Genomic DNA, 27,981 nt, shown 5'->3' with positions numbered 1-27,981 from the left:
CCTCCCCGAGTATGCGGCGATGGTCAATAGCTCATTTATCGCACAATCCACTAAAGATATAAGGACAAAGATACAAAAGCAGGATGGGTTTCAAGGAAAGTCCCGGAGTGAATTGATGGCAATTGCCCAGCGAGTGTATGACTATAGAGGGGAGGAGGAGAAGAAGGAAAAGAGGAAGTGGATGAAGGAGAAGGCGGCAGTTATGGCGGCAGCTTTGGCCCAAGGAGGACCGGCGACTCGGGAGGGCCAGAGGGGCCCAGAGGCCCGAGATAGAGGCCGGTGAAGAGGTCAGCCGCTTGGAAGAAAGCAGTAGAAGAGGCATTGAAGGAGTATGTAAGGATGAAAGGCCAAGCAACAAGCGTCCTAGGACTGGTGACCCGGGTGAGGCCAGAGGGGTCTGACCCGAGGAAGAGGCCGGTGAAAAGGTCAGTTGCTAGGAAGGAAGCAGTGTGTCATATGTAGAAAAGGGAGACACACTGGAAGTGAGAATGGTCCCAGAATAGAGGAGAAGGAAGAGGAAGAGGACAAAGAGGAAGAGGGCTTGGAGGAAGATACCCCAGAGGGACCAACCAGAGATATTTCGCTGGGAGCCCAGTATTCTGTTATAACCACGCCTGTACAATCCAAAAGCCTAGAATCAGTGAACATTGTGGGAGCCACAAGTGATTTGTTCAGGGAGGCATTTGGAATGTCAAATTGAAGGATGCCACCTCACCCATCAGTTCCTGTATATGCCCAAATACCCAGTGCCCTCACTGGAAAGAGACGTCCCCTCAAGGTACAGGCACAAATTATTTTGTCCCCAAAGGACCAGAAATGCAGCTATTTCCACGAGTGACCAGCATATTGTCACTAATGGCGCCTAGAGAATACTCTTAGGAACTTTTGGCAGCCTTGATCACAAAATCCCATCCATTTACTCTTGGGAAAAGTGACAGAATAAATACCTGAAACTCTCCAAGCTCCACCAGGGGTGTGGGCTGAAGATAATCCCCAGAGTTGGCCAAAAATATCCTGCATATAATTCTTAATGTAAGGTCCTAGGCTATGCCAGTCTCAGTAAAACACTACTCTCACTTTCCTGCCACGATGGGCGGCAGAAGGAGCCCAGAAACACTTGAACTGATTATTGAATCTTGGCTTACTCAAACCCCTTTGATTCTGGCCACAAGGATTTAAAAAAAAAATTGGTAAAGATGGCCAAAACTTGGAAGAAAAGGAAAAGAAGTTACAGAAGAACTGTTATACTTGTTATGGGAGACAGGATACAAAGCCTCTCAGAGAAAGGCATAAATTGTATCTGAAGGAAATCAAGTATTTAGGCTTCAATATATCACATCACAGAGGAAAGAAGCCATATGTCTCATAAGAGAGCCCACCACTAGGAAGCAGTTGTGGGACTTCCTAGGGAAATGCAGGGTGGTGCTAAATACCTGGCTTCAGTGTTTTACCAGAATCCCTGAATGATAGTACAGGAGGAGTGAAGGAAGACCCCTTGTGTGGGGACCAGAACAACAAAAGGCCTCTGAGACTATTAAAAGATGCCTAATGGAGACCCCAGCCCCAGGATTGCCAAATCCAGAGAAACCCTTCCAACTGTATGTGCATGAGCTGAATGGCGTGGCAGCCACTGCAGCCTTGGTGACAGAAGCAGATAAATTCACCTTTGGCCAAGAAATGAATGTAAATGTACCCTATGCTGTTCTCACCCTCATGGAGTACAAAGGGAGCTACTGGCTGACAAACCCCCGAATGGCCCAATACCAGGGCCTGCTGTGTGAAAACCCAAGAGTGCACCTAAGAGTGGTGAATACCCTTAACCCCGCCACCCTGATGCCCCTACCAGACGACGAGGAAATAGAACACCATGATTGTCTCCAGGTGATGGACGAAGTCTATTCTAGCAGACCAGACTTGAAAGATGAACCCCTGAAAGAGCCTGATGTTGTATATTACACAGATGGGAGCAGCTTTGTATCCAATGGCGTTAGGAGGGCTGGGTATGCTGTGGTGACCAACGATGAGATTGTAGAGGCAGAAGCTCTGCAACCGGGAACCTCTGCCCAGAAGGCCGAAATAATTGCACTCACTAGAGCCCTGCAATTGGCAGCTGGATGTAAGGCGAATGTATATATACAGATTCAAAGTATGCCTTCTTAACCCTGCATGCGCATGGAGCTCTATGGAAGGAAAGAGGTCTGATAGGAGCCCATGGAAAAGCCTTGAAGTATGGACAAGAAGTGGAAAGTCTATTAGAGGCGGTGTGGGCCCCTGAGAGGATTGCTGTAATGCATTGCAAAGGACATGGGCGAGGCAAGGATTTGGTCACCAGAGGCAACCATAAGGCAGACAAGGCTGCCCGAGAAGCAGCTATGCAATCACCACCTTCAACCGTGGCTGCACTCATCCCAGAAATATCCACTGAAGACTTGGAACCTCACTATTCTCCTGAAGAGCAAGAATGGGCACAACAGGAGGGAGCCCGACTGCAAGATGGATGGCTACTCCTCCCAGACAACCGAGTGTTCGTGCCCCAACACTTGGCCAGCAAAATTGTGAGAAACTACCATGAGTCCACACACTTGGGTGGCACCGCTGCTAGGGAACATCTCGGGAGAAAATTGTATGTGCCTAACCTCTCACAATTAACTGCTGCTATCTCCCAGAGGTGTATCCTTTGTGCCAAAAGCAACCCCAAGCAAGGAATGCAACCCCCACCGGGTGTACAACATGTGGGATACAGCCCTATGGAGAATCTGATTGTGGATTTTACTGAGTTGCCACCTGCAAGGACTTGCAAATATCTGCTAGTGTTTGTTTGTACGCTGACCGGATGGGTAGAGGCGTTCCCACCACGGACTGAAAAAGCCAGGGAAGTAACTAAGAAACTTCTAACCGAACTAATACCCAGGTTCGGACTGCCCAGGAGTATAGGGAGTGATAATGGACCAGCCTTTATCGATCAGGTAGTGCAGGAAGTGTGCAAGAAACTTCAGATAAAGTGGAGACTGCACTCTGCCTATAGGCCACAGAGTTCGGGAAAAAACTGAAAGGATGAACCGGACTTTGAAAATCCAATTGGCCAAATTAACCCAAGAGACCGGACTGAAGTGGACAGATGTCCTCCCTATAGCTCTGTTCCGAATTCGAAGCGCCCCCACCAAGAGACTTAAACTGTCACCATTCGAGCTCCTGTATGGGAGGCCACCTCCATTTGTTCGTGAAAAACCAGCTGGACTGGACAGGTGGAAGAGCATATCACCTTCCACAAACAAATAATCTCTCTATCTGTCTGTCTGTCTCTCTGTGTCTGTGTGTTGTCGTTCCCTCAGCAGGAGGGCCCTCGAGCAAACACCGTGCAGCTTTGCTGAGCCAGTCCATCAGTTCCAGCCTGGCTATAGCTTGTGGGTAAAGGAGTGGAAGCGCAACCTTCTTACACGGTCCATACACGGTTCTCCTATCCACCCCAACGGCGGTGAAAGGCCGAGGTGACCCCCTGGAGTCGACACCCTGCTGTGCCTAGCCAGGAGTAGGTACTCAACGCACGGTGCACCAGTCTCCCCTGCTGCGTCTGACCGGCAAGGACGCCCAGCGCACGGGAGACCGAATTGAAGTAGCCCCTGCTGTGACACACTGGACGCTGTCACTCGACGCACGGGCCACCGGAAACCTCCAGTTTATGCAACGGAGACCATCTCCAGCAGAACCACATCAGAAAAATTGGTCGGAAGGACATTGTTATTAGTGGTTTGTCGACCAGTTGTTAGACAGGGCATAACTCTATAGATTGGGAATGTTAGAGGTGTGAACAATGTTGGTCTAGGCTGTTGGGATTGGACGGGAAATTGGAAGGGAAAATCCTGTTGACCCCTTGAAATTGACTTTGTCAAAGTAACAATATCCCTTTCTATTCCCTTGCGTGTATATAGTTGGGAACCAGAGGGGGAGGGCCTAGTCTTTATACCTATGGGTGTATTTTCACTGGAAAAGAGAATAGGGAGTCCATTCTACAGCCAAACAGTTCTTACTGTTAGAAAGTTATTCCTGACTATTTGCTACATTGCAACTGCTCTCAAGAAGTCAGAATAGGTAAAATATTCACTGATCCTATTCTTCTCACACTAATTTCATTAGTCCCTTCCAGTCCTCCAGTAAATGTCATCACCCTCCATAAGAAATATGGGCCATATTCAGCTGTAACAGTAAACCAGAATTTAGTCCTCGAGGAATGAACTTGGGGTGAGGCACTGGCTCTTATTCGACTTTCTCCAGTGTAGTCACAAGGAGATTTGAAGCTTTCACACCAGGGGACACGCCACCCAGAGTCACCAAAGGGGGGTGGGAAGTCCTTTTATGTACAGGAACCGCAGGCTTACCAAATATACCTGTGGTTGCCACGCAACTGCTTACAGTCCAAGGGACTGACTGGAGAAGGACACCATTACAACGTTCGCCTCATACATGGCAGCTGTTGTGAGTGGGGCTGAGGAGAAGGTGGCTGCAGGAGGAGAAGGGATGGTGGAAAGCGGCAGAGGTATCAACGAATATGATACGGATGTCTTTGAAGTGGAGAAGATCCTGGACATGAAAACCACAGATAGTAAAATACTATACAAAGTACGATGGAAAGGTTATTCACCAGATGATGATACATGGGAACCTGATGAACATTTTGAAGACCCTATAGGGGTGTTTGAACACTGGATGGATCAAGTTATAGAGGAAATCTCAGTAGGTCAATCTGAAGAGGAAGCAGAACAAGCTGCTCCTCTCGATTGAAAGGGGGGAAATGAGGCACCAAGATACGAGCCCCTGAACCCCATTTCGGAGATGCCCCCACTCCATTTTAGAGATTCAACTTTGCTTGAACTTTGCTTCAACTTTGCCAGCTAAAATCCTTACATTGCAGCTTCTTAGATAAACTTAGCAAATCAGCAGAATGCCAGTAAACGGCCGACCACAGACTTCCTCTTTTCAAGAGGAAGTCTGGTTTCAGGGAAAGAGCTAACCACAACTCAACCCCATGACCGAGCCATTTCCTGTGAACATCAGCAGAAGCCAAAATAAGGTCCCAGGTGCAGTTGGGGGTCAACGGCTAGGCATTTAGGCACTGAAATAATAGCATATAGCACCTCCTGGCGGCTAAAGCAGCTTGAAACAGACAAAGGCAGCCGGACAAAGGAAATGTTCTGATTTGCTAACGCAGTATTATAATATTAGTTCTGATAGGCCAGGAGGAGGGATTTAGGAGGAGCTTTACTATGTCATAGAGAGTACTTAAGCTTGCCCCACAGGAGGTGGGGTGTGCATTTGCCTTTTGCTTACTGAATGCACCTTATTGCAATAAAGAAACTTTGCTTTTGGAAACTTTGCTGCCTGAATCTTTCTTCTGGTCTTATTGGGTCAAGGCATACAGGCGTAACACTACCTTCCTTTTAGAGTTCTTGAGGCTTAGGGCCACGAAAGTAGGCATGGAAAGTTATGCTTTTTCAGCAATCTGCTGTTAAAATGATCGGCAACAGATAACAGATGAAATTGTGGGTGGTTTGATGCCATGTACTGTAGAGTTAGGTGCTCCTTTTAGATACAAGTAGATTCACAATACATTTGTAGACAGATCCTATACTCTAACCCTCATCTTTGTGGGTTGCAAACCACCACCACTCAGCTTGAGCAGCAATTATGCTTAGAAATAAACTTCTATTGACATGAATGATATCCTTTTTCCTAAGCTTGAATGCTGCATGGGGAGCAGGAACAAGGAACAAGCTGGATCCAAAGGATCCACTAGAGGCCACATATGACCTGCAGGCCTGAAGTTCCCCATCTGCACTATAGAGAGGCAACTCTTTGAAAACAACAGAAGTATAGTGTCCCTATCAAGGGAAGTAATAGTCCCGCTTTAGTCTGCCTTGGTCAAACCGTACCTAGAGTAGCCTACTGTGTCCAGTTCTGGGCAATTTAAGGATACTGACAAGCTGGAATGTGTACAGAGAAAGGGGATCAAGATGATCAAGGGTCTGGAAACCAAGCCTTATGAGGAACAGATGAGGGAGTTGAGTATGTTTAGCCTGGAAAAGAGGAGACTGAGAAGATATATGACAGCCATTTTCAAATATCAAAAGGGCTGTCACATGGAAGATGGAGCAAGTTTGTTTTCTCCTGCTCTGGAGGCTAGGACTTAAACCAAGGCATTAAAGTTACAAGAAAGGAGGTTCCAACTAAACATCAGGAATAACTTTCCGACAGTAAGAGCTGTTTGACAGTGGAACGGACTCCCATGAGAGGTGGTGAAATCTCCTTCCCTGGAGAATTTTAAGCAGAGGTTGGATGGCCATCTGTCATGTATGATCTACATGAGATTCCTGCATTAGAAGGGGTTGGACTAGATGTCTCTCAGGGTCCCTTCCCACCATTCTACGATTCTATGTTAGGACATGTTTGAATCAGCATAGTATTAGCCTTGCAGATCTGTTCCTGGTGTTCAGGCCGCTGAGTACAAAGACCCCTGAGTGATGAACAAATACTGTGGCAAATGGCGCTTTTCAATTATCCACGGAACATCCTGGATTCCATCTCCAGGTAGGGCAGAGAAAGAACCGTGCCTGCCTGGATCTCCGCTGCCAGTCAGTGTGGACAATACTGAGCTAGATGGCCCAGTGGTGTCTGACTCACTATTACATGTACCTACAAGACGGCAGTTTTATACACACTTATTTGGAGGTCCCAGAGGATCCGGCTAGAAGTACACAGCTTAAGCGTCAACGTATTATTACATGCCGTTGGCATGGCAACAGTTGTGAGGCAGTCTATTATCTGCGCTCAGCCAGTAATCCCTCTTCGGCTGGAGCTTTCTTCTGTGTTGAGGAAGAGGTCCTATGAGGTTGGGGAGAAGGAGATAGGCAAGAGCAGAAAGAGCACCTGGGAGGCAAACACAACAATGCCCTACATTTCAAACGGTGAGCCACAGATACTGGCACTGATCTGAGAGAGAAAGAAGAGTAGGAGGTATTTCGGAAATTATGTGAAAGGGATATTGCCATCAGAGGTGTATTTAAACTCCCAGGGAGCTGTATAGGTGCCACTAGTCCCTTGCACTCTTGGCAGGGAGACATATTGGCATTCCCGTGTCCCTTGCGCCACCCAGAGCAGCAGCCCAGGGAGTGTGTAGATAGGCTCCTAGCCACTCCAAGTCAGTGTAGAGGCACAATTTTTGCACACTGTAGCAGGGAGTTCCCCGGGCTCAACACACACCCTGGGCCTGTATCCTTGGTGGGGGGCCAACCTATCCATCCCAAATGATCTCCTCTATTGACATGAAATCATATAATTTCTTTTGTTCAGACTTCTACACTTTTCATCCTTTCCCTCTTGCATTTTTCTCCCCGGTTATGCTTATTAGTTCTTTCTAGCTTACAGAACCATAAAGACAATGCACCAAGAATGCTCCAGTATAACCCCTTAACGTGTGGAAGCTTGTCCCCCCACCCCCACCCCCGGTTCCAGCTTCTCATGTGCAGGCTACCCAGGTTGCAGTTCTGAGGTGCCATTCTGAACAGACTTCTATGAACACACTGCTCAGCTTCCCATATGAATCTGGCACACACACACACATCAATCTCCAGTCGTGTACAATGGCATATAAAAGCCGCCTAGTTTCTCTTTACTTCTGTTTCCCACCCACCGAAGAGCGCAGGGCGTGCTGCTCTACCATTTTCCTATCTCTGTGGTCTTGAGGCGAGTTTGTTGTCAGAGCCCTCGAACTGGCAGGCAAAGGGCGGAAGGAGCGGCTGCGGCTGCTGCAGCTGCTTAAGGGAGGCCAAGTGGTGACGCAGCGGCCCATCCCGTGATCGCTCGGCCTATGGCGTCTTCCCAGCTCCGACTTCCTGGGTGACAGAGGAGGGGCGGGGGTGGAGCAGGAGAGAGAGAGAGACCTCTGAGCGTTCGGATCCGGGACGGTGGGGCGAAGCGAAGCCATGGTTTATATTTCGAACGGTGAGGGGCAGAGATTCCGCGGTGGGGAGGAAACATTTATTATGGGGTGGGAGCGGGGCAGAGCATGGGCGTAGCCATGATTTATTTGGGGGGGGCAACCTTTATGTTGGGGAGGGTTAGAACAGAGTTAATCTGCAGCGCAATTGGTTAGTTAAGTATTTTTATTTATTTTCTTGATTTAGGGAGGTAGCTGCCCCCCCACGGGCGGGAGCAGAGGAAAACTTATGCCTGACCCCCTCTTTTTCTGCTCCTTTTGTATTGGAAGTAGTGGTGGGTGGAGGTGGTGTAGTAGATCGAGGCCCCTACTGCATGCAACGTGGTAAATCCGGGAGGCTGCTAGTAGTGTTTCCATGGTTGCTGAATAAACTTACATAATTCCTGCTGTTCCTGTCTGTGAAAAGGTGCACTGAAAGTGTTGTCATGTTCGTATGACTTGAGGTTGTTTTTCAAAAGGTAACTCCGAAAGAGCCCGGGCGAATGGCTTCGTGCGGATTAAAAACCTGTTTTATTTTTCAAAAGCGGGATACAGTAATTAAATCGCCTTGTGGGCACCTCGAAGTCATTACTCAGATGCACAAAGAATTATCTTGGTCTGTAAATCACGTATATTGTTGGAAACAGGAATATGATTATCATTGCAGGTGTCAACCCAGTACATACCTCTTCTGATAAATTCTGGCTCATGGCCAATGCAGTTTTAACAAAATTTCGATTCATATTTTTAATTGCTTGGTTTGCCATCTCAAACCATTCTTCTGCCTCCTAATTTGGACTGTCACCCCAGAAGAAAGAAATTGTTTATATGCCTTGATTTACAAATTTGGGGTGGAATTACTTTTGTCTCCTCTGCTTCATCTTAGCAGTAGGTGATAATATTAAACTCTGTTGAAGTAAGCATAGGATTAAGCTGCACAAATACCGGTAGCATTTCAGAGTAACTGTATTTTATTGATCTACCTAATGTGCATTGGTTCTCTGAACCTTGACTATTGCTCAGCAAATTAGATCTCGACCCCATACGTTTTTAAAGAATAGTGTACTTGATTTAAATGGTCATTGATTTGCGTTCTCAGTGCTGACACTAGCAGGTAATTGTGGTTTGATTAGTGCTTTTGGGGAATGGTAGAAATCTAATAACAATGATAAAAAGCCTAATGACAAAAATGTATTATTAGGGTGTTAATAAGCCTGCAGAAGTTCTTGCTAGCTTGCATTTCCCCTCTTTCAAAGACAGCACTGAAATGTAAGCTTATACAGTGGTACCTCGGGTTACAGACGCTTCAGGTTATAGATGCTTCAGGTTACAGACTCCGCTAACCCAGAAATAGTACCTTGGGTTAAGAACTTTGCTTCAGGATGAGAACAGAAATGGCGTGGCGGCCCAAATAGCCCCATTAGCTAAAGTGGTACCTCAGGTTAAGAACATAGCTGTCAACCCTGCCTGCTGTTTCCCAATGCTATAATACGGGAATTTCCCGCAAAAAAAGGGAAACGTTGACAGCTATGGTTAGGAACAGTTGTAGTCTTTTAGCAGTCTGATTAAAAACAAACAAAACATTTCTATCAAGGGAACTGCTGGCAGAGAGGTGGGATCATATTTCCCCACCCTGGTTTACTGAGTTTTCACTCTGGTTGTGAAGGAAGGTATTTTCCTTTTTCTGCTGCTATCCAAGTAGGCTGACAGTGGAGGGATGGAGCAATCTGTCTCTCCTCCACCAGCCTTCTTACTGGGTTGCTTGAAATTCCTGGTCACCTGTTGTTAAGTACAAGACTGGGTTAGCACTAGAAGAATAAAAAAAAATTAAGCATTGATTGCATTTTCGGCAGGAGAACTAGTGTATGTCTGTAGTTTGTAGTAACAAAAATGTGCAGTAGTACAAAAGCTAGGGCTGCTGTGCTGTGTTCATTTTTAGGGGTAAGATTTTCTGACCCGTGCATAACTTCTTAAATACAGTACATAGGAGAGCTTTTAGGTGGAAAGATTTGCTAGTACAGTACTGGGTTCATGCCACACACACACCCCACTCAAATCCATCTTAGGAGCACATAAATAGTGTACTGATGGTTGTTGCTCCAGATGGGTTGAACATTGGAAACATACCAACTATGATGCATTTGTTACACACTAATGGGTGTTGCAAGATGGACAAGTAAACTTAGATTTGAACAAACAGAAATTTGCAGTTGGGCCCATATCTCCAGTTACAACTATTTTAAGTGACTGTTTTTATGTCAAGTGAAATGTTACTTCCAGTAAACCAGAGGTGGGAAATTCTCCAAGTTTTGTTGGTCTCTTAACTGTCATCAACCCCTGCCAGCATGACTAGTCGTTGGGGATGATGGGAGTCACAGTATAGCAATATTCTGGAGGACCACAGATTCTCCATTCCTGTAGTAAATTATGTTAGGGAAACATATAACAACTGGTAAAGTACCGGTACATTCCTTCACCAGGTTCCCAGGCTTTATATTTTTCAAATAGTAAGTCCCCATGCCACATGATTAAAGGGAAATAATACTGACTTGTGTTTTAACTTCTAAAATATTCATTTTTTGTGAATAATACTGCTTCCTTCTTCATAATGATGTATACATTGTTATTCTGAGATGATATTTATTATTATTATTGTATATGACAGGTCAAGTGTTGGATAGCCGGAGTCGGGCTCCATGGAGCTTGTCATTTATAACTGACTTCTTTTGGGGAATAGCAGACTTCGTAGTTATGTTGTAAGTAGAATTGTTCTCTTAATCTAAATCTTAAATTGTGCAACTTGCCTCCAGAACCATCTGGGACTAGCCTTATGGCAGTGTATGTAGATAGATAGATGATAGGATGCAATTAACAGTCAATTGAACCCCAAGCAAAGCTTTTTTTTAGTATAATTGATCTATGGTAGATTTAAATCTCTCATTGTGAAGAGCAGCATGCATCTGATAATAAATCCTTTAGGTTGTCCCTTCTTTTAGAGTTGTGAGATGACAATACTCCACAAAGCAAGAAAGAAAAAGAAATGATTGATTAAAATTAAATTGATCATTGCACAGGAGACTTAATAACACGAGATGCTTGTGACATCTGAAAAAAGGAAACCAGCATTCTAGGCTTCTGGGGACACCCTGATAATATTTTGACTATATGCATATAGTCAAGCATAAAGGACTACATGCTATTTAAAATAAGTTCTGACTCAAGTTTAGATTTTGTCAATCTTCCATTCAATTGACAAATGTTGGACCGGGTTTAATTTTTATATATATAAACTTCTGTTCAGAAGTAAAGATAGAAAAAAAGATTTGTAGAAAGGCAATTTTGCTGTTCATTTAAGCTTAATACTACTACTGAACTGTTCCTGAACCTCAGGTAAGTTGGAACAAGTGTGAGTTTTATACAAAACTTTAGTGCTGCTTAACCCTGTAATTTGTGGCACTGGATTAATGGGAATCTTTTGTCATTTCAGTTTCCAGAGCATTATTCACCCAGACGTGACAAGGAGAGGCTACACATCTTCCTCCTCTTCAAGATATGATGATGGAAGGGGGTACTGCTTTTTCATTTTAATTTAGATCAGGGTGGGAAACTTGTTGCACTCCTGATGTTTTTTGGATTCCCATATCCCATCAGCCTAACCAAGCAGGCAGTCGATTTAGATGGTACACAAAATACTGCTATCTTATTAAAAAGTCAGGTTGTTATGTGTGTGTTTTATTGAAAGAAACAAAATTTATGTACAAACAATATGACAGATTATATGGAAACAGAAGATATTTAGGCCTGATTCACACACATCCCCAGTATTTAGATCTTGCACATGGTGAATAACAGGAGTAAGGTTAGGGGGCTCAAGTAGAATCCCTATTATGAGTTGGAGCCTGAAAATGGTGATTTTCCTGAGTCAAAATGAGAGTACCCCTAAACATTTTTTTTAAAGCACTGGTTTAACCTCTGGTTTGCTAGTAAAACTGAATTACTGTCTCATGCAATGATGCATGTCTAAAAAGTGTGTCACCAACATGAAAACTTTGGAAAGTTCTGGTATAAAGGTATCTCATCTGTTGATTTACATTTTGGGGAGCCTAAGAAAGGAAAACTTACTTTACCAATCTTAGAGTCCCATTATCTGCTATATCTGAAGGTGATTCTCTGATGGGATTTTTTGCCAGGTGTTTTCTGTTCACATTTTGCTTTTGTTTGTTTTAGGCCTCCAGGGATTCCTCGTCGCAGAATGGGTCGAATAAACCACCTTGGAGGAGGTCCAACTCCTCCACCAATGGCTGGAGGTGGATGAGGAAGGTAACCTATGTTCTGTCATTTTTTGGATTCTGAATTAAAAAATGAACTTTAGTTTGGCTTAGGAACAGTTCACAATTTTTTCTTTTGCAAAATCAAAGAGGAAAACATCTAGTAATTGGTGGCTGCAAAACTAAATAATTTTATACTGTAGTTTTAAGTGCATGAGGCAGATGGGTGAGCTTGAGATTTTGCCCTGTTCCTCCTGCTGCCCACTACAGTGGTACCTCGGGTTAAGAACTTAATTTGTTCTGGAAGTCCATTCTTAACCTGAAACTGTTCTTAACCTGAGGTACCACTTTAGCTAATGGGGCCTCCCGCTGCCACCGCGCAATTTCTGTTCTCATCCTGAAGCAAAGTTCTTAACCCAAGGTACTATTTCTGGGTTAGCAGAGTCTGTAACCCGAGGTACCACTGTATTCAGAAAGGAAAAGTGTCTGCTCTACATGCTTTGATATTAGGCAATGATCTGCAAAGGGAAAAACCAGTGTTCCCCTTTTTTAGTAATTGGTTTAGGATGTAATCTTAATCCCATTTACCTGGGAGCAAGCCCCATTGAATTAAAGAGAATTTACTTCGGGGTAGCATTGTTAGATTTACGCTGTATCCAGACCTATTATGTCCTAATATTTTGAATAAGTAGAGGATTGCAGTAAGAGAGGTTGAGAGATAAGGAGCTGTACAGTGGTGCCCCGCTAGACGAATGCCTCGCTAGATGAATGCCTCGCTAGACGAAGGCATTCGTCTAGCGGAAGGCAGCCCCGCAAGACGAAAAAGTCTATGGGGCTGCCTCGCAAAACGAAAATTTTTCGTCTAGCGAAAACGTGGCTTGCATTGCCGCTTCGCTAGACGAAAAACCCTCTAGACGAAAAATTTCGCAGGACAAATTATTTTCGTCTAGCGGGGCACCACTGTATAATGTATCAAGGGGATATAAACTGACCATCAGTAATATACAAGTGGGACCTGCAACAAAATGTTGCATTGTGAAGTGCTCCTGATCAGGCTTCTTGGTGGCTATGCTCTCTTCTCTGCCTTCTGTTCCCCCTTGGCTTTTCATTTATTTCCCCCATAGACATCATTTGATCTGTGGCAACTATGTTCAGCCCTCATTGGGCTATTTTCTAATACATAAAAAATCTAAGCTTTTTGCACTTTTGCAAACCTAGAAGTGTGGATGGTACCATTTCTTTTTTTTGTTACATAAGGAACAGCACTCTGATAATGAGTTTGGTGTTGGTAAACACGAGGATTGAGCAGTAGGGACTAAGTGACCTTTCCGCACCCTAAGAATATGCTGAAGCACATTGCCAGGACAATGACAAACTCTCCTTCCTGGATGTTATTGTTCTTTTTTGGCACATTAAACATCACTTACTTTGGATTTCCATTGTTAGAGATCACAGTTTCCACACTGAACTTAAATTATTCAGCATACACATGTAAATGTAATTCTGTTGGAGCTGGACCAAAAATGTAAATTGTTGGTCTAGCTCCAACAGAAACTTATTTGTAGAGAGTCAGCTACTTCAGTAAAAAAATTATGTAATTAGAATTGGTCATTAGGATCCATCCTTATACAGAAATTCTTTGTATTGAGGATAATTATGTTTTATGCTTTGTGTTAAATAATGTTTTTTAAAAATAAATATACCTGTATTGATATCTTACTGTAAATTTAACATTTAAAAGCTGCTTAAGACTCAAGTAAATCTAATGCAATTTTAGATTTCTTTTCTTTTCTTTGACTGCCCCATCCAACATGACAAACCATTTTCAAAGTTTTTCTGGGTTCAAAAGCAGTTTTATCAGGTTTGGTGCAGGTTGCCACCTGAAGAAAAACACATGTGATGACCTCATAAGCTCCTGGTTCTAATTCCATTGTTTGTAATGTATGCAATCGCAACATAGCCAGAAAACTAATCAGTATTTTCTTCTTCTTAGGTAAATGCCTCTTTTGAGAGGCAGACAACTGGACGCACGTTTGCAACACTGGAATGACCTCCTGGGGGATGGACCAAATGGGTCTGAGTGTTGTGTATGTGTGTCTAAATGATTCACTGCTCTGTTGATTAGCAGAACAATGAAGTTGTGCTGGGAATTCCAACTTCAGGATCCAGTGTAACTGAAATGCAGTTCTATTAAATTAAATGCACCTGTTTAATGTCTGTTTTAAGCCTTTTTGTATAGTTTGTGAATATTTTGTTGTAGCTGTAAAGTTATAAGAAATAAATATAGCTTTGCAAAATACTGACTTGGAATAACTTTCTTTTAAAAAACTGTTCTAAAGGTTCACAAATAATGCCTATGACAAAACTTTTTTAAAAAGTTACATGTAGTAGCCGTGTTGGTCTGCCATAGTCAAAACAAAATAAAATAAAAAATTCCTTCCAGTAGCACCTTAGAGACCAACTAAGTTAGTTCTTGGTATGAACTTTCGTGTGCATGCACACTTCTTCAGAATATATGAATTGAGGAAAAAGGTAGAATCAGATTCACAACACCATGTGTATCTAAAAACTGCATTTCCTGTGAATCCACTACTTATGATTGGCAATACAATAACTCATCCTTGGTGGGTTGTGCAGCCCCTAAACTAGTCGTGATTTGCTCCATCGCTACTGTCTTTAACTGAAATTAATAGAGCTTATGGTGGAATTTAAGAATTGATTTAAATTTTTATTCTCTTATATGATATATAGTTAATCTTCAAGTAACTTCCAGTGCCGCAGAATATCACTTGCGGAAGTCCATAGCTTAGCAGTAGAGCACCTCATTTGTTCTACCATATTCAATCCCTGGCATCTCCAGGAGGGGCTGGACTAGATTCCTGTCTGGGGAAATTGCTAGCCTTTTCCCAGCCTAGTGTCCTTAGTTTTGGATCCTGCTCCCACCAGCCCCAACCAGCACTGCCATGGTAGTCCAGAGCATCTGGGGGCCGCCAGAGGTTGGGTGGAGAAGGCTGTTGTAGCCAGTACTGAACTAGATGTGCCACTGCCAGGGCTGTCCAACCCATGAGGTGACTGCCTCAGGCAGTAGGATCCACAGGGTGGCAGCTGCCAGTGTCGCTCTTTCTCCCCCGCCCCCTTGTTCTTAACATAAATCTTCCCTGGTGGGGTGAGGAGCACCATTTTGGAGTCCGCCTCAGGCGCCCAAACACCTTGGACTCCCCCTGAGTGCCTTTGCCATTCCCCTTGCCACACGGGCGTAGCCAGGATTTATTTAATGGGGGGTGGGGAGGCTGAATCGATTTATCTGCGAAGCAATAGGTCAATGAACTATTTTTATTTATTTACTTATGGGGGAGGCGATGCACCCCACTGGCTACGCCCATGCCTTGCCTATTAAAAAAAACACAGCAAGGCAGGAAGGGAAGAAGTTAGTACATATCGGGAAGCTCAGCTGAAGCACTAAAACGCGACTCAGGCCATCTTGCGGCGGCAGCTCACTTCCGCCTGGGCCTTGCCTCTGCGCCACACCCGCCGCCGGGTGGCTGGAGGCGGAGGAAGGGGCCGGGCGCCGGCTTCCTGGTCGCAGCCTTTTCGGGGCGGAGAAGAAGCGGCCTCCGCCTCCAGCTTCCCGGAGCCTGCTGCTGCCTCGCTCGAGTGGCCCGCGGAGGAAGCGGGTCGGGGTCGAGGATGACCCAGGCGGAGAAAGGGGAAGCGGCGGCGGCGGCGGAGAATGGGAAGGACAAGGAGCGCGACAAGGAGAAGGAGCAGCGCGGCGCCAAGAGGCCCATCGTGCCTGCCGCCGTGCCGGAGTCCTTGCAGGAGGTGAGTCCCCGCTTCGGCGTAGAGGCTCCTCCCGTTGCCCTCGGCTCTGGCGCAGGCGAGGCCCGGGAACCGCTGCGCTGTGGCCGGGGTTTTTGCGCCTGCCTCCGTCCTCGCGCGCAATAGCCTCTGCCGAGCGGGATCCCAGCGGAACAGCCTATGCCCGATTGCATAGGGCCGGTGGAGTCGAGTGGTGAAGCTTTCCCTGGGCTGCGCCTCTTCAGAGAGGTGTCCCGCGATGGGATACTTGCACTTGCCTTTTATTTTAATGGCTTGAACTCATTGCAACATGTAATGCAAAGCATGTCACCCTCGTGCATCCTGTTTTCTGATAGGCGGAACGCACTGTATGAAATGCTGTCTATTAAATGATATTTTAAATCTCACTTGCACCTAAATTTCCAAGCAGCAGTTTACTCTCAGATCTTTAATTTTATTTGTAAAGCACTTCACTTATATGCCAGCTGTATTGCCATCTTAGCAAGGATGTGTGAAAAACCTTGAGCTGGTAATGAAAATGCTATAGAAGTGAAGTACCTTCCCCTAGGGCAAACTAATGCTGTTTCAGTGTGTAGGGGCATTTAACATGAATTTCATGTAGCAGAAACATATCCCTTACACAGCATCCAGTGAAAAGAGGTTCATATTAGTTTCTAATAGTAATACTATGGTGCCTTCTCCTATAATTGATGGTGCTCACTATTGATGCTGTCTACTGATGTTGGCTGTTTGCCTTGGGTTCACTGAATGTCTAAATGATACTAACATTCCCATAGTTGTACCATATTTTGATAAAATTGTCTGCATCAGATGTGCCACTCAAGGCATGCACCCTTTCTGTCAGTTTTTCAAATACTGCAATTGTCCATCTAAAACACTATTCCAGATGTGCAAAAAAAAAAGTACATAATGTCCTTTGTGGGAGGGGAAAGCACTGTTACAGAACTTAACAGGTATATTTTGCTGATGGCAGCTCAAGGTGTAAAAAGATACAGATTTTCAAAATGAGGCATAGACTATATGTTTGGGCACCTACCAAGTACTGTGATTTGCTGGTTCCTGTTCCTGTTTGTTTATCTATTTTACTATTTTTAGCAAATACAGAGCAACTTCATTGTTGTGATACATCCCGGCTCAATGACTTTAAGGATTGGAAGAGCTACAGACACACTTCCTATTGGCATTCCTCACGTCATTGCAAGAAGGCACAAGCAGCAAGGGCAACCCATGTATAAAGACAGTTGGCTTCTAAGAGAAGGACTCAATGTAAGTCTTAGAATTTGAGTATTATGTTAAATTGAATCAGTAACTGTTCATTTGAACTACATTGTTTTTCTGGTGTGCTTAATTTTCCTAGTGATCATTACTTCTTTGGGTTGCTCAATAACAGCAACCTCTGTAATAACATGCGTTTGTCTTGCATCATCTATACCAGATACATATGGGAATTAACACAGGCTATGGCATTAAACTTGCTATAAATGGCGCAAGATTTAAGAGGGACAGATTTTTGCACCAAGCACTAAGGACCACATCACACAGGACACTTTTTTTGTGTAGATATCAGTTCTGCACAAAAAATGAATGTAGAATGTAATATTATACATATTTGTTATCTATTTTTATTCAAAGATCACCAGCAATTCTTTAATTTACACAGGCATTTTCTGCAGAGTAGTGTAGCTAGTATAGTATTTCTGGCTTCATTGATCAATCCCCTGCTTCTGACAATGGTGGCTATCATGAAATCAGTGTCAAAGGAAAAGTAAAGATAAATGAAAATATTGTCAAAATGTGTGAGCCAGCAGTTTTTTAAAAAAGACTTTTTAAAAAAGGAGTGGGAAAGGTTTTGTTTTGTGGATTGGAATGGGAAATGCATTAGCTTACTCTGCTCCTCAACCATTTGTGTTTTCAAAAAATGCAAAGTCCTTGGACAATATAAGGAAAATCATAGCAGTTTTGCAAAAGACTGTGCTTGATTCTAAGCTTTTGGGGGGGGGGCAGAGGGAGAGAATGTCAACTTGCTTATGCAGCTGCTTACATTTTATTGGTTAGAGAGCTATTTTAATGATTATTTTGTATTTTTATGGTGTTTTAAGTTTTATTGAATGTATTGTAAACTGCCTTGATATTTTACATGAGTTTTAAAATATTCACAAAAGTATTTTTAAAATAATTTTATTAAGAAAGTCAAAAGACCCACTTCTATTTTTAGAGGATGGTTACATATTATTGTTTGCTTTTATTTAGAAACCTGAAAGTACTGAACAAAGACAGAATGGTCTTAAAATGGTTGACCAAGCAATATGGTCCAAAAAGATGTCAAATGGTGCCAGACGTATACCAGTGTCACCTGATCAGGTATTTCATTTATAAACTGATTGATAGAAATTGCGTTTTGAGGGGTGTAAAAAGCAGTGAAAAGCCTGGTAGCAGCACTAATAAATCTAGGATAGTATTCAACTATGTTTTAGTCTGAGTAGGCCCATTGAAATCAATGATCATGACTAAGTTAGGTCCATTAATTTCACTTGATCTACTATGACTGATCCTTACTTGAACACCACTCCAGTCTTCAAACTACTTTAAAGGGAGGAATGGACCATAGCCCTGTGCTTGACATTCAGAGGATCTCAAGTCCAGTCTGTGGCATCTGAAATTTAAACGAGACCAGGTAAGCAGGTGATGTGAAAGACCGAGGTCCTTGTTGCTGACCACCAGGCAGATTAGATAAAACTTAGGCAGGCAGACATACGGGCTCGTCTAAGGCAATTTCCTATGTTCCCTCTGGAAATTTATTTTTTGTTGCATAATAGTTCAATAGAGGGATAGCAGTTCAACAGAGGGATATAAATTACGATAAATTTTGAACAACTATAGCAGGCATGTCCAACAAGTAGATCGTGATCTACCAGTAGATCACTGGACATCTGTGGTAGATCACTGGTAGATCAGTGGCTCCCACCAAGAGAAGCTAAAAAACTTTGGCTCCCCTAAAAGAAACTCAACATTTTTGCCCTGCACCCTTAAAATGACCTGAACCACCAAAAACAGGGCTTTCCTTCCTTAAAAAAGCTCAATGTCGCTTTCCTCCTCCCTAAAGAAGCTCAACAACTTTTACGTGAACCCCAAGAAACTCTGTGAGTAGATCGCAGTCTCTTGGAAGTTGGCCACCCCTGAACTATAGCATATGACTACACATGTTTGTGACTTCTTGTGAAGAAAATAAAATTGTGCTCTTAAGATAGACTTTAAAAATAGTTTCATTTTAAGTGTGACCATTTCCCCCTATTCCTTGTTTCAAATTTACATTTCAGGCCCGATCTTACAATAGGCAGATGAGACCTGCTATTTTAGATCATAGCTCTGGAACAAAATGGACAAACACTGCTCATCATCCTGAATATGTCATTGGCGAAGAGGTAGGAATATGCAGTAGATCAAGATTTCCCTAGAATGCCACAGAGAGATGGACTGGGAAGTCTTAGAAAAGTGATAAGTGGTGGGTGTTGTATGATGTATGTATAAAAGCTGTTAAAATTGCATAAATAAAAGTTTTTGTCTTTTTTTTTAAGAATTGCTAGTTTTCTGTTACCACTAAAGGCTGAACAGTGTTGTATGTGTCAGTATGCTTTGGAATGCTTTTTTTGTGTTGATGTGTTACAGACTAGCAAATGTACAGAAATTCCAAGTGTTCACAATTAAACTTTGAACGAGATAAATATAGTCAATTCTTCTTTTCAGGCATTATATGTTAACCCTATGGACTGTTACAATGTTCATTGGCCTTTTCATCGAGGGCAGTTGAACCTTCACTCGGGGCCCGGTGGTTCCCTTACAGCAGTCCTAGCTGATCTTGAAGTTATATGGTCGCATGCAATACAGAAGTATTTAGAAATACCTCTGAAGGATTTGAAGGTGAGCTGTGGCAGACTTCATCTGTTCATGACAATGACTGTCAACGTTTCATCGTTGTTGCTGCAAAAGGGTTTGACTGTTGAAGCCTTTGGCAATCTGGGTCCTACATTCCTTGGTAGCACCTTCTTCCATGTATACTTCCCATCGGATCATCTAATGCACTACTCTGTTTTAAAACTTTTAGAATAAGAGTTTAATTAATTCATTAATATCCCAGCCTTTCTCTAAAGGAGCCCATGGTGGCGAACATATCAATACTGAAACAGTAGAATGAAAACAGTTTAAAACTCCTAAAAGTAATTGCCTACCCTCAAAACTATTAATTGCAGGGTTTTCAGGGACAGGTCTTTTCAGCCATCAAATACCTGGGTAGACAGGAATGTTGTTAAATTGCTCCTAAAAGTTAATGAGAGAGAGCAACATACCTCATAGGAGAGGGCATTCTACAAATGGGGAGCAATCACCAAGAAGGCCCTGTTAAAGGAGGTGCTTAGCAGAGCCTTTATAGCTGTGGTGTTCACTCTGCAGTTCCCTACCAAGTGAGCTCTAGTTGTTTATATAATAATTTTATTTTTAAAAAATACTTCTGCCCCACCTGATTTCACAAAGGAAGCTAACAAATCAGATAATAACAGTAGAAAAACAAATGACCCCAAATTAAACCCGCTTGAAAAATGCAAAATATAAGTGTTGAGTATCAAAACTAAAGAAAAGCCAGAGGAATTCTGGTTCCCTCCCTATTAAGATTAATAGCAAATGATTGTGGTTGGCTTCAGGAGAGGGAGAGGATGTCCTGTTGTGCAGATGGAAGTTCTTGTGCTAGTTAGTACCCGCGTGTGCAGGCCACATCCTCACTGCTTTGTGGCCTCTCTTGTGGGTTGCCCAAGGGAGAATGTGGACTCTGGCATTCTCCAGAGAGAATGAAAACCCTGCAATTAGCCCTGCGTTGCAAGAATTGGTTCCACATCCAGGAGGAAATTTGGCACCTCACAGCCAAGGTCTAAAGCTGTTAGATTTCCCCGTGCCCTGGATGAAAACATTTAAATGATGTAATTGGATCTACCTCTTAACCAATATTTTTGCTTCCTTCAATAGTTGAAATTATTTAGATAGCTCATAGCATCAACCCGCTCCACTGTATGAAGACCAACAGACCGGAAAACAAATCCTAGTTTGTTCTTTTCTCTTTCAGTATTACAGATGTATTTTGCTAATACCAGACATCTATAACAAGCACCATGTGAAAGAAATAGTAAATATGATCCTAATGAAGATGGGATTCTCAGGTAATAAAGTAACATCTGTGGTCAGCTGCTTAGTGCAAGGGTTTTGAAGGTACCTTTTGTTTCTAAGTTGAAATCACGTAGCTTCCAGAACCCTTTTTTGCCCTTAAAGACACCCATGTCTCAACCAGGTGAATAAATAGCTCAGCCTTTGGCAACATATGTCATGAAATCGGTAATGTGCAATTATATGGCCAAATTTTAAAGAAATTACTCCAGTGTTTGGTCAATACAGACTTGTGTTTGCTGAGTCAAAACCATCTAATCTACTTACGTATCTTACAGCGTTTCAGAGGTATTGTCATCTAGTTTCCACTATAGGACAGGCCTACCAACAAGTGCATTGGGCTGCTCGAGGAGGCAGGTGAATCCTGCTCCAAATAGCAATTTTCAGCTCACTGTCTAAAAGTTGGTTGGGAGATGCAGAGACATGAAACACTGGTTTTTTTTAAATGTTAAAACATGAAAGCTATGTCTGGAAAATATTATCATGGTGATACGTTGATCTATTTATGAAACGCATGGGTAGCAATAAACACATTTCTTCCTTTTGTTTAAAACACTTCCCAGAGTTTTATATATATATAAAAGAGGGCATGTTATGGGAAGTGTTCAGTAGTGGGGCACATATGAGTAATGTTTCTGAATAGGGTAGCAAAGCAGTGTATTTAACAGTATTCCTTCCATTTTGTTTTCAGGCATAGTGGTCCATCAGGAATCTGTCTGTGCTACTTTTGGAAGTGGTTTAGGTAGTGCATGTGTCGTTGATGTGGGGGATCAGAAGACAAGTGTCTGCTGTGTTGAAGACGGTGTTTCGCATCGTAACACCAGGTAACTATTATAAAGTGGCAGTAACATTCAGGTGAAAAGAAGCAAGTCTTCTAACGGCTGCTGCTGCTTTTTTTTAGGTTATGCCTTGCATATGGAGGTTCTGATGTGTCAAGATGCTTTTATTGGCTCATGCAGCGAGCTGGGTTCCCTTACAGAGACTGCCAACTAGCTAAAAAGACAGACTGCCTTCTCCTGCAGCATTTAAAAGAAACATTTTGTCATTTAGACCAGGTAAGTTCAAAGACCTAGATAAGGAGCTCCACACTTCTGATTTGCTGTTTCCCAGGCCCATGTTTGGTCACAGTCTAGTGTGACATTACAGATTTTTAGCTGTATAATTAATGGTAATAGAGGCTATGAAGTTACCAACAGTAGGGGGTGATAGAGGTTTATGAAGTTACCAACAGTGGGGAGAAAACTGAAAATTCACATGTGTGGCCGATCTCTTCTTAGTGTAGTTTGAAAGATTTGAAAGTTCATTAAAGCATCAATACCTTTTTCTGTGTTTTATTATCAGGATTTATCTGGACTAAAAGATCACGAGTTTCAAGTCCGTCACCCAGATTCTCCTGCTTTGCTGTATCAGTTGCGCTTGGGAGATGAAAAGTTACAGGTAAAGACTGGGTGAGATATACATGCACATAAGGTGCTAAGAGACTATCCCTCCTCCTCTCATCCCCCTCTGTGCTCCCTAAACCTGTTATTGTGGTTCTCCTAACCCTCCAAGGTAGATTTAGCAGGACACGGGTAGAAGAATGCAGACCGCATTCTGTGTACACAACTTAGTTGAATCCTGCCCTATGAATAGGCATGCCCTGGGATGGAGATGCGGACTTAAGTGCAGAACTCAATGGAAAATAGTGAGGTGTTAATTAATGTTCAGCAGCTCAGTCTGCATGTTTCTCTTCTTACAGTCTCATTTAGTGCTATGATATTCAAGAGATACACAGCAAATACAGATGGGGCATAACTAGCTCAAATGTTGAATTAAATAAACTTGACATGTTTCTATCTACACGTGCTGCTGACAAGTATATCGTTTGGAACACGGGGCTGTACCCCATGCATCTCTAAGTAGCTTGTTACATCAGCAGAAGGATTTAAGTTTGTGCAACATAGCTTCCCCCCCCCCCCCGCACATCCCCTAAATCTGTTGTAGTTGTTTCTCTAGCCTTCCGGAGCAATTTGGGCAGGGTGTGAGAGAGGAGAAGTTCCATTGTGCAAACGAAAATCCTTCTGCTAACAGAACAAGTGCATTAGATACCACCCAATATGTTTATTTGCTTCTGAAACTGATTGTTCAGTTAGAAAGCAAACAACAAGCAAGCGTTGATGAAATTGTAAAGATAATTTAAAGCTCTTCCCCGTCTCTCACTATTAGGCTCCTATGGCATTATTTTATCCGGCAACCTTTGGAATTGTGGGGCAAAAAATGACATTTTTGCAGCAACGATCACAAGGTGATCCTGAGGATCCGCATGATGAACATTATCTCTTAGCTACACAAAGTAAGCAGGAGCAGGTGTGTTGTGTGTCTTTTTTTTCTTGTTTTCTCTTCCTAGGAGACTTTTCTGCACAGATCTATTTATACTTAATTAAAGCTTTCCTCTCAGAGAATAGCTAGGTGGTTCGTGCTAATGTTGTAAACCGCCATGTGATCATTGGTTGAAGGGTGGTATAGATAATAATAATAATAATAATAATAATAATAATAATAATAATAATAATAATATAGGGTTCATTTAGACCTCTGGCATGGCTGCAAGGAGGTGTTCAGAAGCTTTTGCTTTCATTTTAGAACAACAGCTTGCTTTCTTGTTTGAACCTGGATGAGCAGTGGTTAATCTCAGCTATAGTTAATTGAAGGAAGACAACTTCAAACCAAAGTTTATAAAGCTGGCTTGTTCCAGCTAAGCATATTTAAAATTTAATGCAGTTTGAGTTTGGCAGCATCTAAAACAGAAGTAGCAGCTTCTGATGTTTTCCTAGTCATTCCGGATAAGAGCCAGTGAGCTCAAGATTGACAGAGACTTTTATAAAGCTAAACTGTGCTTTAGGGTTATGTCCGAAGACAGGCATAGTATGTGTGTACATACTAACAAGAAGTACTAACAAGAATCCTTTCAAAGCATTAATTCCATCGTGTAACAGCAAGCTATCACTCTGCTTGGGAACACATTTTTAAAAGAAAAGCCTGACTAGCTTTTCAAATACCTTTTAATTAAATAACTTTCAAAAGAAATGCCTGAAGTAACTGATATTATAGTTTGAAGTCTTGTTTATACTGTTATATTTTACTCCAAGAAGACCCATTGTTAGTTTTAGAAGTTCTGCGTTTGGCCGATTTCTCATGAGCAACCACTGAACGTCCTTACACCCATTTATCCCTTGTAGAACCCTATAAGGCAGACATGTATCTACAAAATAATTTAGTTAAAAATGTGATCCCATGATGAAATTTTGCAGGTAGATCTTATAAATATTTTATAATCAATACAATTTCTTTGGAAATGATAAATTAAATCACTTTGTAAAATTTTAAATTTTGTAACGTAACTTTAACATTTAAAGTACCGGTAAGCCCATCATGTGAAGTATCATAATAAAGCCCACAATGTTCTGAAAAGATTGGTATTTTTAGTTTTGAAATATCTCCATTCTGGACTGAGCTTTTCCAGTTTTTGTGTAGTCAGACATGGCCAAAATTGTCAATTTTTTAAAATCTCAAACTCTCATGACTCAAAAACAGGATATGACAAAAAAATTAGATTTAAACTTAGTTTTGATCATTCAACAAGTGTACTAAATATGAAGAAAATTGGATGACGAGGTAAAAAAAATGGATCATGATAGGGAATGACCCTTGTTACTTTCAAATGCTTGCTTTTATTGTCATTACCTTAGTTATGTAAAAGCTTTTTACAAAATAATAAAAGCAAAACTTCAGTAGTATTTCTTCAGCTACCACTCTGATCCTACAGGTGGCTGTAGTTTGGATGGCACATGCAGTAGCTTCCACAAAGGTCGCTACGATGTTATACTGTGTATGGAATGTGCTGAGCCATTGGAAATGGAAGACTTGGGTAAGGGAGCATATGGTGTTTGTGCCAAAGAATATGAAAATAATATGGGGTGAAAGGCCAGAAGTAGCAGTGTGGCTTTACTTGCTGCCCAGTCCTTTAGTGTCAGGTGTGATATGTGGGACTGTTTTTAGCTGCAACACTCCTCACACCTATTTTGGCAGGTGCTGTGGAATGTGTTTTGCATCTATCTTTTCAAATGATAACCTGCCCCGTTTTTCTTTTTAAAGTCTGCGAAAGCAACAGCCGACAGGAAGTCAATTTCCAAGCCTAGTGGATTTGAGGGAGATCTGCGTGGCCAATCTGCAAGCATTGCTGAAAATCTCTATCCTCCAGAAGTGGAGATCAGCACTTCGCATGGTGACTGCATTATGGGTGGAAATGAGTCTGAAGAACCCCTTACAGCTCACATGTCCAGGAAAACTGCTGTATCTCAGTTTGAAGGGAAAGCGTTAGGCCTTGACAAAGCAATTTTGCACAGTATTGATTGTTGTGGTAAGAAAACTATATATACTTATTTATTAACATTAATACTTTGGCCAAGATAGATTCTAGTACAAGGAGGATTCTGCAAACTTATGAAACTAAATATCTACTCTCGCTCTCATCCATTTCCTGTTGAGTTACCCGGTTCAGTCTGTTTTAACGTTGATGGCTAATTCTGTACATAGTTTCAATTCATTCTTCAGAGTTTACGTAAAACTTTTTTTTTATTTTGATTTTTCAGCATCTGACGATACCAAAAAGAAAATGTACAGTTCCATCCTGGTCGTAGGAGGCGGCCTGATGTTCCACAAAGCCCAAGAGTTCCTTCAGCACAGAATTCTCAACAAAATGCCTCCTTCTTTCAGGAGAGTTGTTGAAAACGTAGAAGTTATTACGAGACCAAAGGTACTTGTATATGAATCTAGGCATACTTTTAAGTCAGCGTTGGGAAATATTTTCTTTTCTGTCAGGGGCCACGTGACTGCAGTGGTGAGTGGAGCTAGAATCAAAAAGTGTGCGGAGCCACCTCCTTCTCTGTCTATGTTAAGACACTTGCTACAGCAGCTCATATCCTCGTCTAGTTAATTACAAATTGCAGTTTGGCCAGTACAGAATGTTATATGTATATTCCAATAGTGTAGTATATAGCAAAGAACATGCATTGGATCTTTTGTGCAAGAGGCTTGACTAATAAACTAAAGGCCATCCCTTTCTGCCTAAAATTCATTAAGAACAGCAGCAACAAAGCGATCCTTCTTTTGCTACAAAAGTAAATGGTATCTTTTGTGCTGATTTGGGATTGTAAAGATTTTAAGCACTAAGCACAATGTCTCACAGTAGCCCGTTAAAAACAGTAAAGTAACATTCTTAAAGCAAATGTAAGTGGGTTTGTGGGGTTTAGCTTACACCGTTTACCTTCCCCATTCTTTTCCTTTGCGTTAATCGTAGGACATGGATCCTCGTTTGATAGCATGGAAAGGGGGTGCTGTTCTAGCCTGCCTGGATACAACACAGGAGCTCTGGATATATCAACGAGAATGGCAGCGATTTGGTGTCCGTATGTTACGTGAAAGAGCTGCTTTTGTGTGGTGATCTTGTGCAATATTTAGATAGAGCAATACTCAGCATTTTATCCTTTCTCTTTATAGCCTGACATTGTGTTTTTAATAAAATCCATATAAAACTTTTATGTGTCTTCTGGGCTGTTTCAGAAAACTGTGTAGTTGTACTCAAGATTTTCTTAAAGCTTTTCTCTAGTTTTATGCTTTGGAGTGGTCTCAGTGAAGCACATGACCCTGGTCTAGCTCATATTGTGACTACATTAATAATTCTCATTTAGTATGAGGGAGGTATACAGCTAGGGGTTGTCTCTATCTATTGCCCAGAACAGGCAGTCATATGATTTGTTAAGCTCACTTCCCATTTCCTTTCTTGCCTCCTCCAGGATCAGACCAATTTTTCAGCTATTCCTCTTCAGCATTTTCTCAGAACTTAATTCTCCCCTTACTCGTCTTTTTCTCACTTCTTTCTTGCCTTTGTTGACTTCTCTTCCTCCACTTTAAAATGGGATGGGTGAGGAAAGGTGACAGCAAAGCTGGTAAAAAATATCACAAGACATGGTCATACAGTCAGAGGCTTCTAAAGGTTATTGAGCAGGCACTGTTGAGTCCCCAGATGAGAGGTACCAGGGTGAGTAATGTCCAGAACAAGAGACAGACACGAACAGGACTTCAATTACCCAATTGATAAAATCACCCAGGAGTGATGCAAAAATCTACTAATCTCTTTTCTCATCATCTCGTCTGAAGGCCGAAGGTCCAGTAGTAGGTCACTTACCGCAGTATTGTATAAACATTGCAGAATGGGCTGAAACCATGAGTCATGTGTCTGTCAGTTTGTGATTATGTGGAATCTCAAATGGTCTCTTCCTTGGTTAACAGTTAATAAAGTTTGAGGGAATTTCCTTGCAACTTATGTCACACTCCCTGTCTCCCAAAATCAGGAAAAAGCTGAGCTAGCTGGTGAGGAAATTAAAAGTTCCAGAATTTTATTCTGTGGAACATTTTGGACACATCTGGTTGAGAAGCAAAATAGGATGAGCTCTAGAAGTGGGGGCACTAAAGGGTTCCAGAACAGCTTTTGTGGAGGATGTTTGGCACCTTCCCCCTCAGAAAGAGCTGAAGTCCTGAGGACTTCCCTGTTCCCCTCTCCCCATGCTCCCAGCATGAAGCAGGTAGCTTTGGAAAGAACCGATTGTTTCTGCCTAGGGAGCTGCATCTTTGACTCCAAAGCCCTGAGGGGGCAACAGGGAAGTGTTTCCAAGGTCA

General features: G+C 42.5%; 2 protein-coding genes across 3 annotated transcripts; both read left to right on the top strand.

The window, feature by feature from the left end:
- The first annotated feature begins 7,835 nt into the window (after positions 1-7,835).
- On the top strand, positions 7,836-12,293 carry SELENOK (selenoprotein K). Of its 2 annotated transcripts, none has more exons than XM_033140929.1 (4): positions 7,836-7,995; positions 10,635-10,725; positions 11,457-11,537; positions 12,197-12,293. In XM_033140929.1, exons 1-4 carry the CDS (start codon positions 7,977-7,979, stop codon positions 12,291-12,293), a joined length of 288 nt encoding a protein of 95 aa, XP_032996820.1. In that variant the 5' UTR covers positions 7,836-7,976. The 2 variants fall into 2 exon arrangements, with proteins under 2 accessions (XP_032996820.1, XP_032996821.1); XM_033140930.1 differs by having other exon boundaries at positions 12,197-12,284.
- A 3,437-nt stretch (positions 12,294-15,730) lies between these two features.
- Positions 15,731-26,803, top strand: ACTR8 (actin related protein 8). Its single transcript, XM_033140928.1, has 13 exons — positions 15,731-16,059; positions 17,152-17,322; positions 18,307-18,417; positions 19,374-19,478; positions 19,801-19,974; positions 21,167-21,260; positions 21,956-22,088; positions 22,166-22,319; positions 22,606-22,701; positions 23,470-23,610; positions 25,399-25,663; positions 25,896-26,059; positions 26,603-26,803. Exons 1-13 carry the CDS (start codon positions 15,925-15,927, stop codon positions 26,744-26,746), a joined length of 1,887 nt encoding a protein of 628 aa, XP_032996819.1. The 5' UTR covers positions 15,731-15,924; the 3' UTR covers positions 26,747-26,803.
- Positions 26,804-27,981: the final 1,178 nt, after the last annotated feature.

The sequence above is a fragment of the Lacerta agilis genome, chromosome 2, assembly GCF_009819535.1.
Source record: "Lacerta agilis isolate rLacAgi1 chromosome 2, rLacAgi1.pri, whole genome shotgun sequence".
Lineage (NCBI taxonomy): Eukaryota > Metazoa > Chordata > Lepidosauria > Squamata > Lacertidae > Lacerta > Lacerta agilis.
This window is presented reverse-complemented; position numbering and strand designations above follow the sequence as displayed.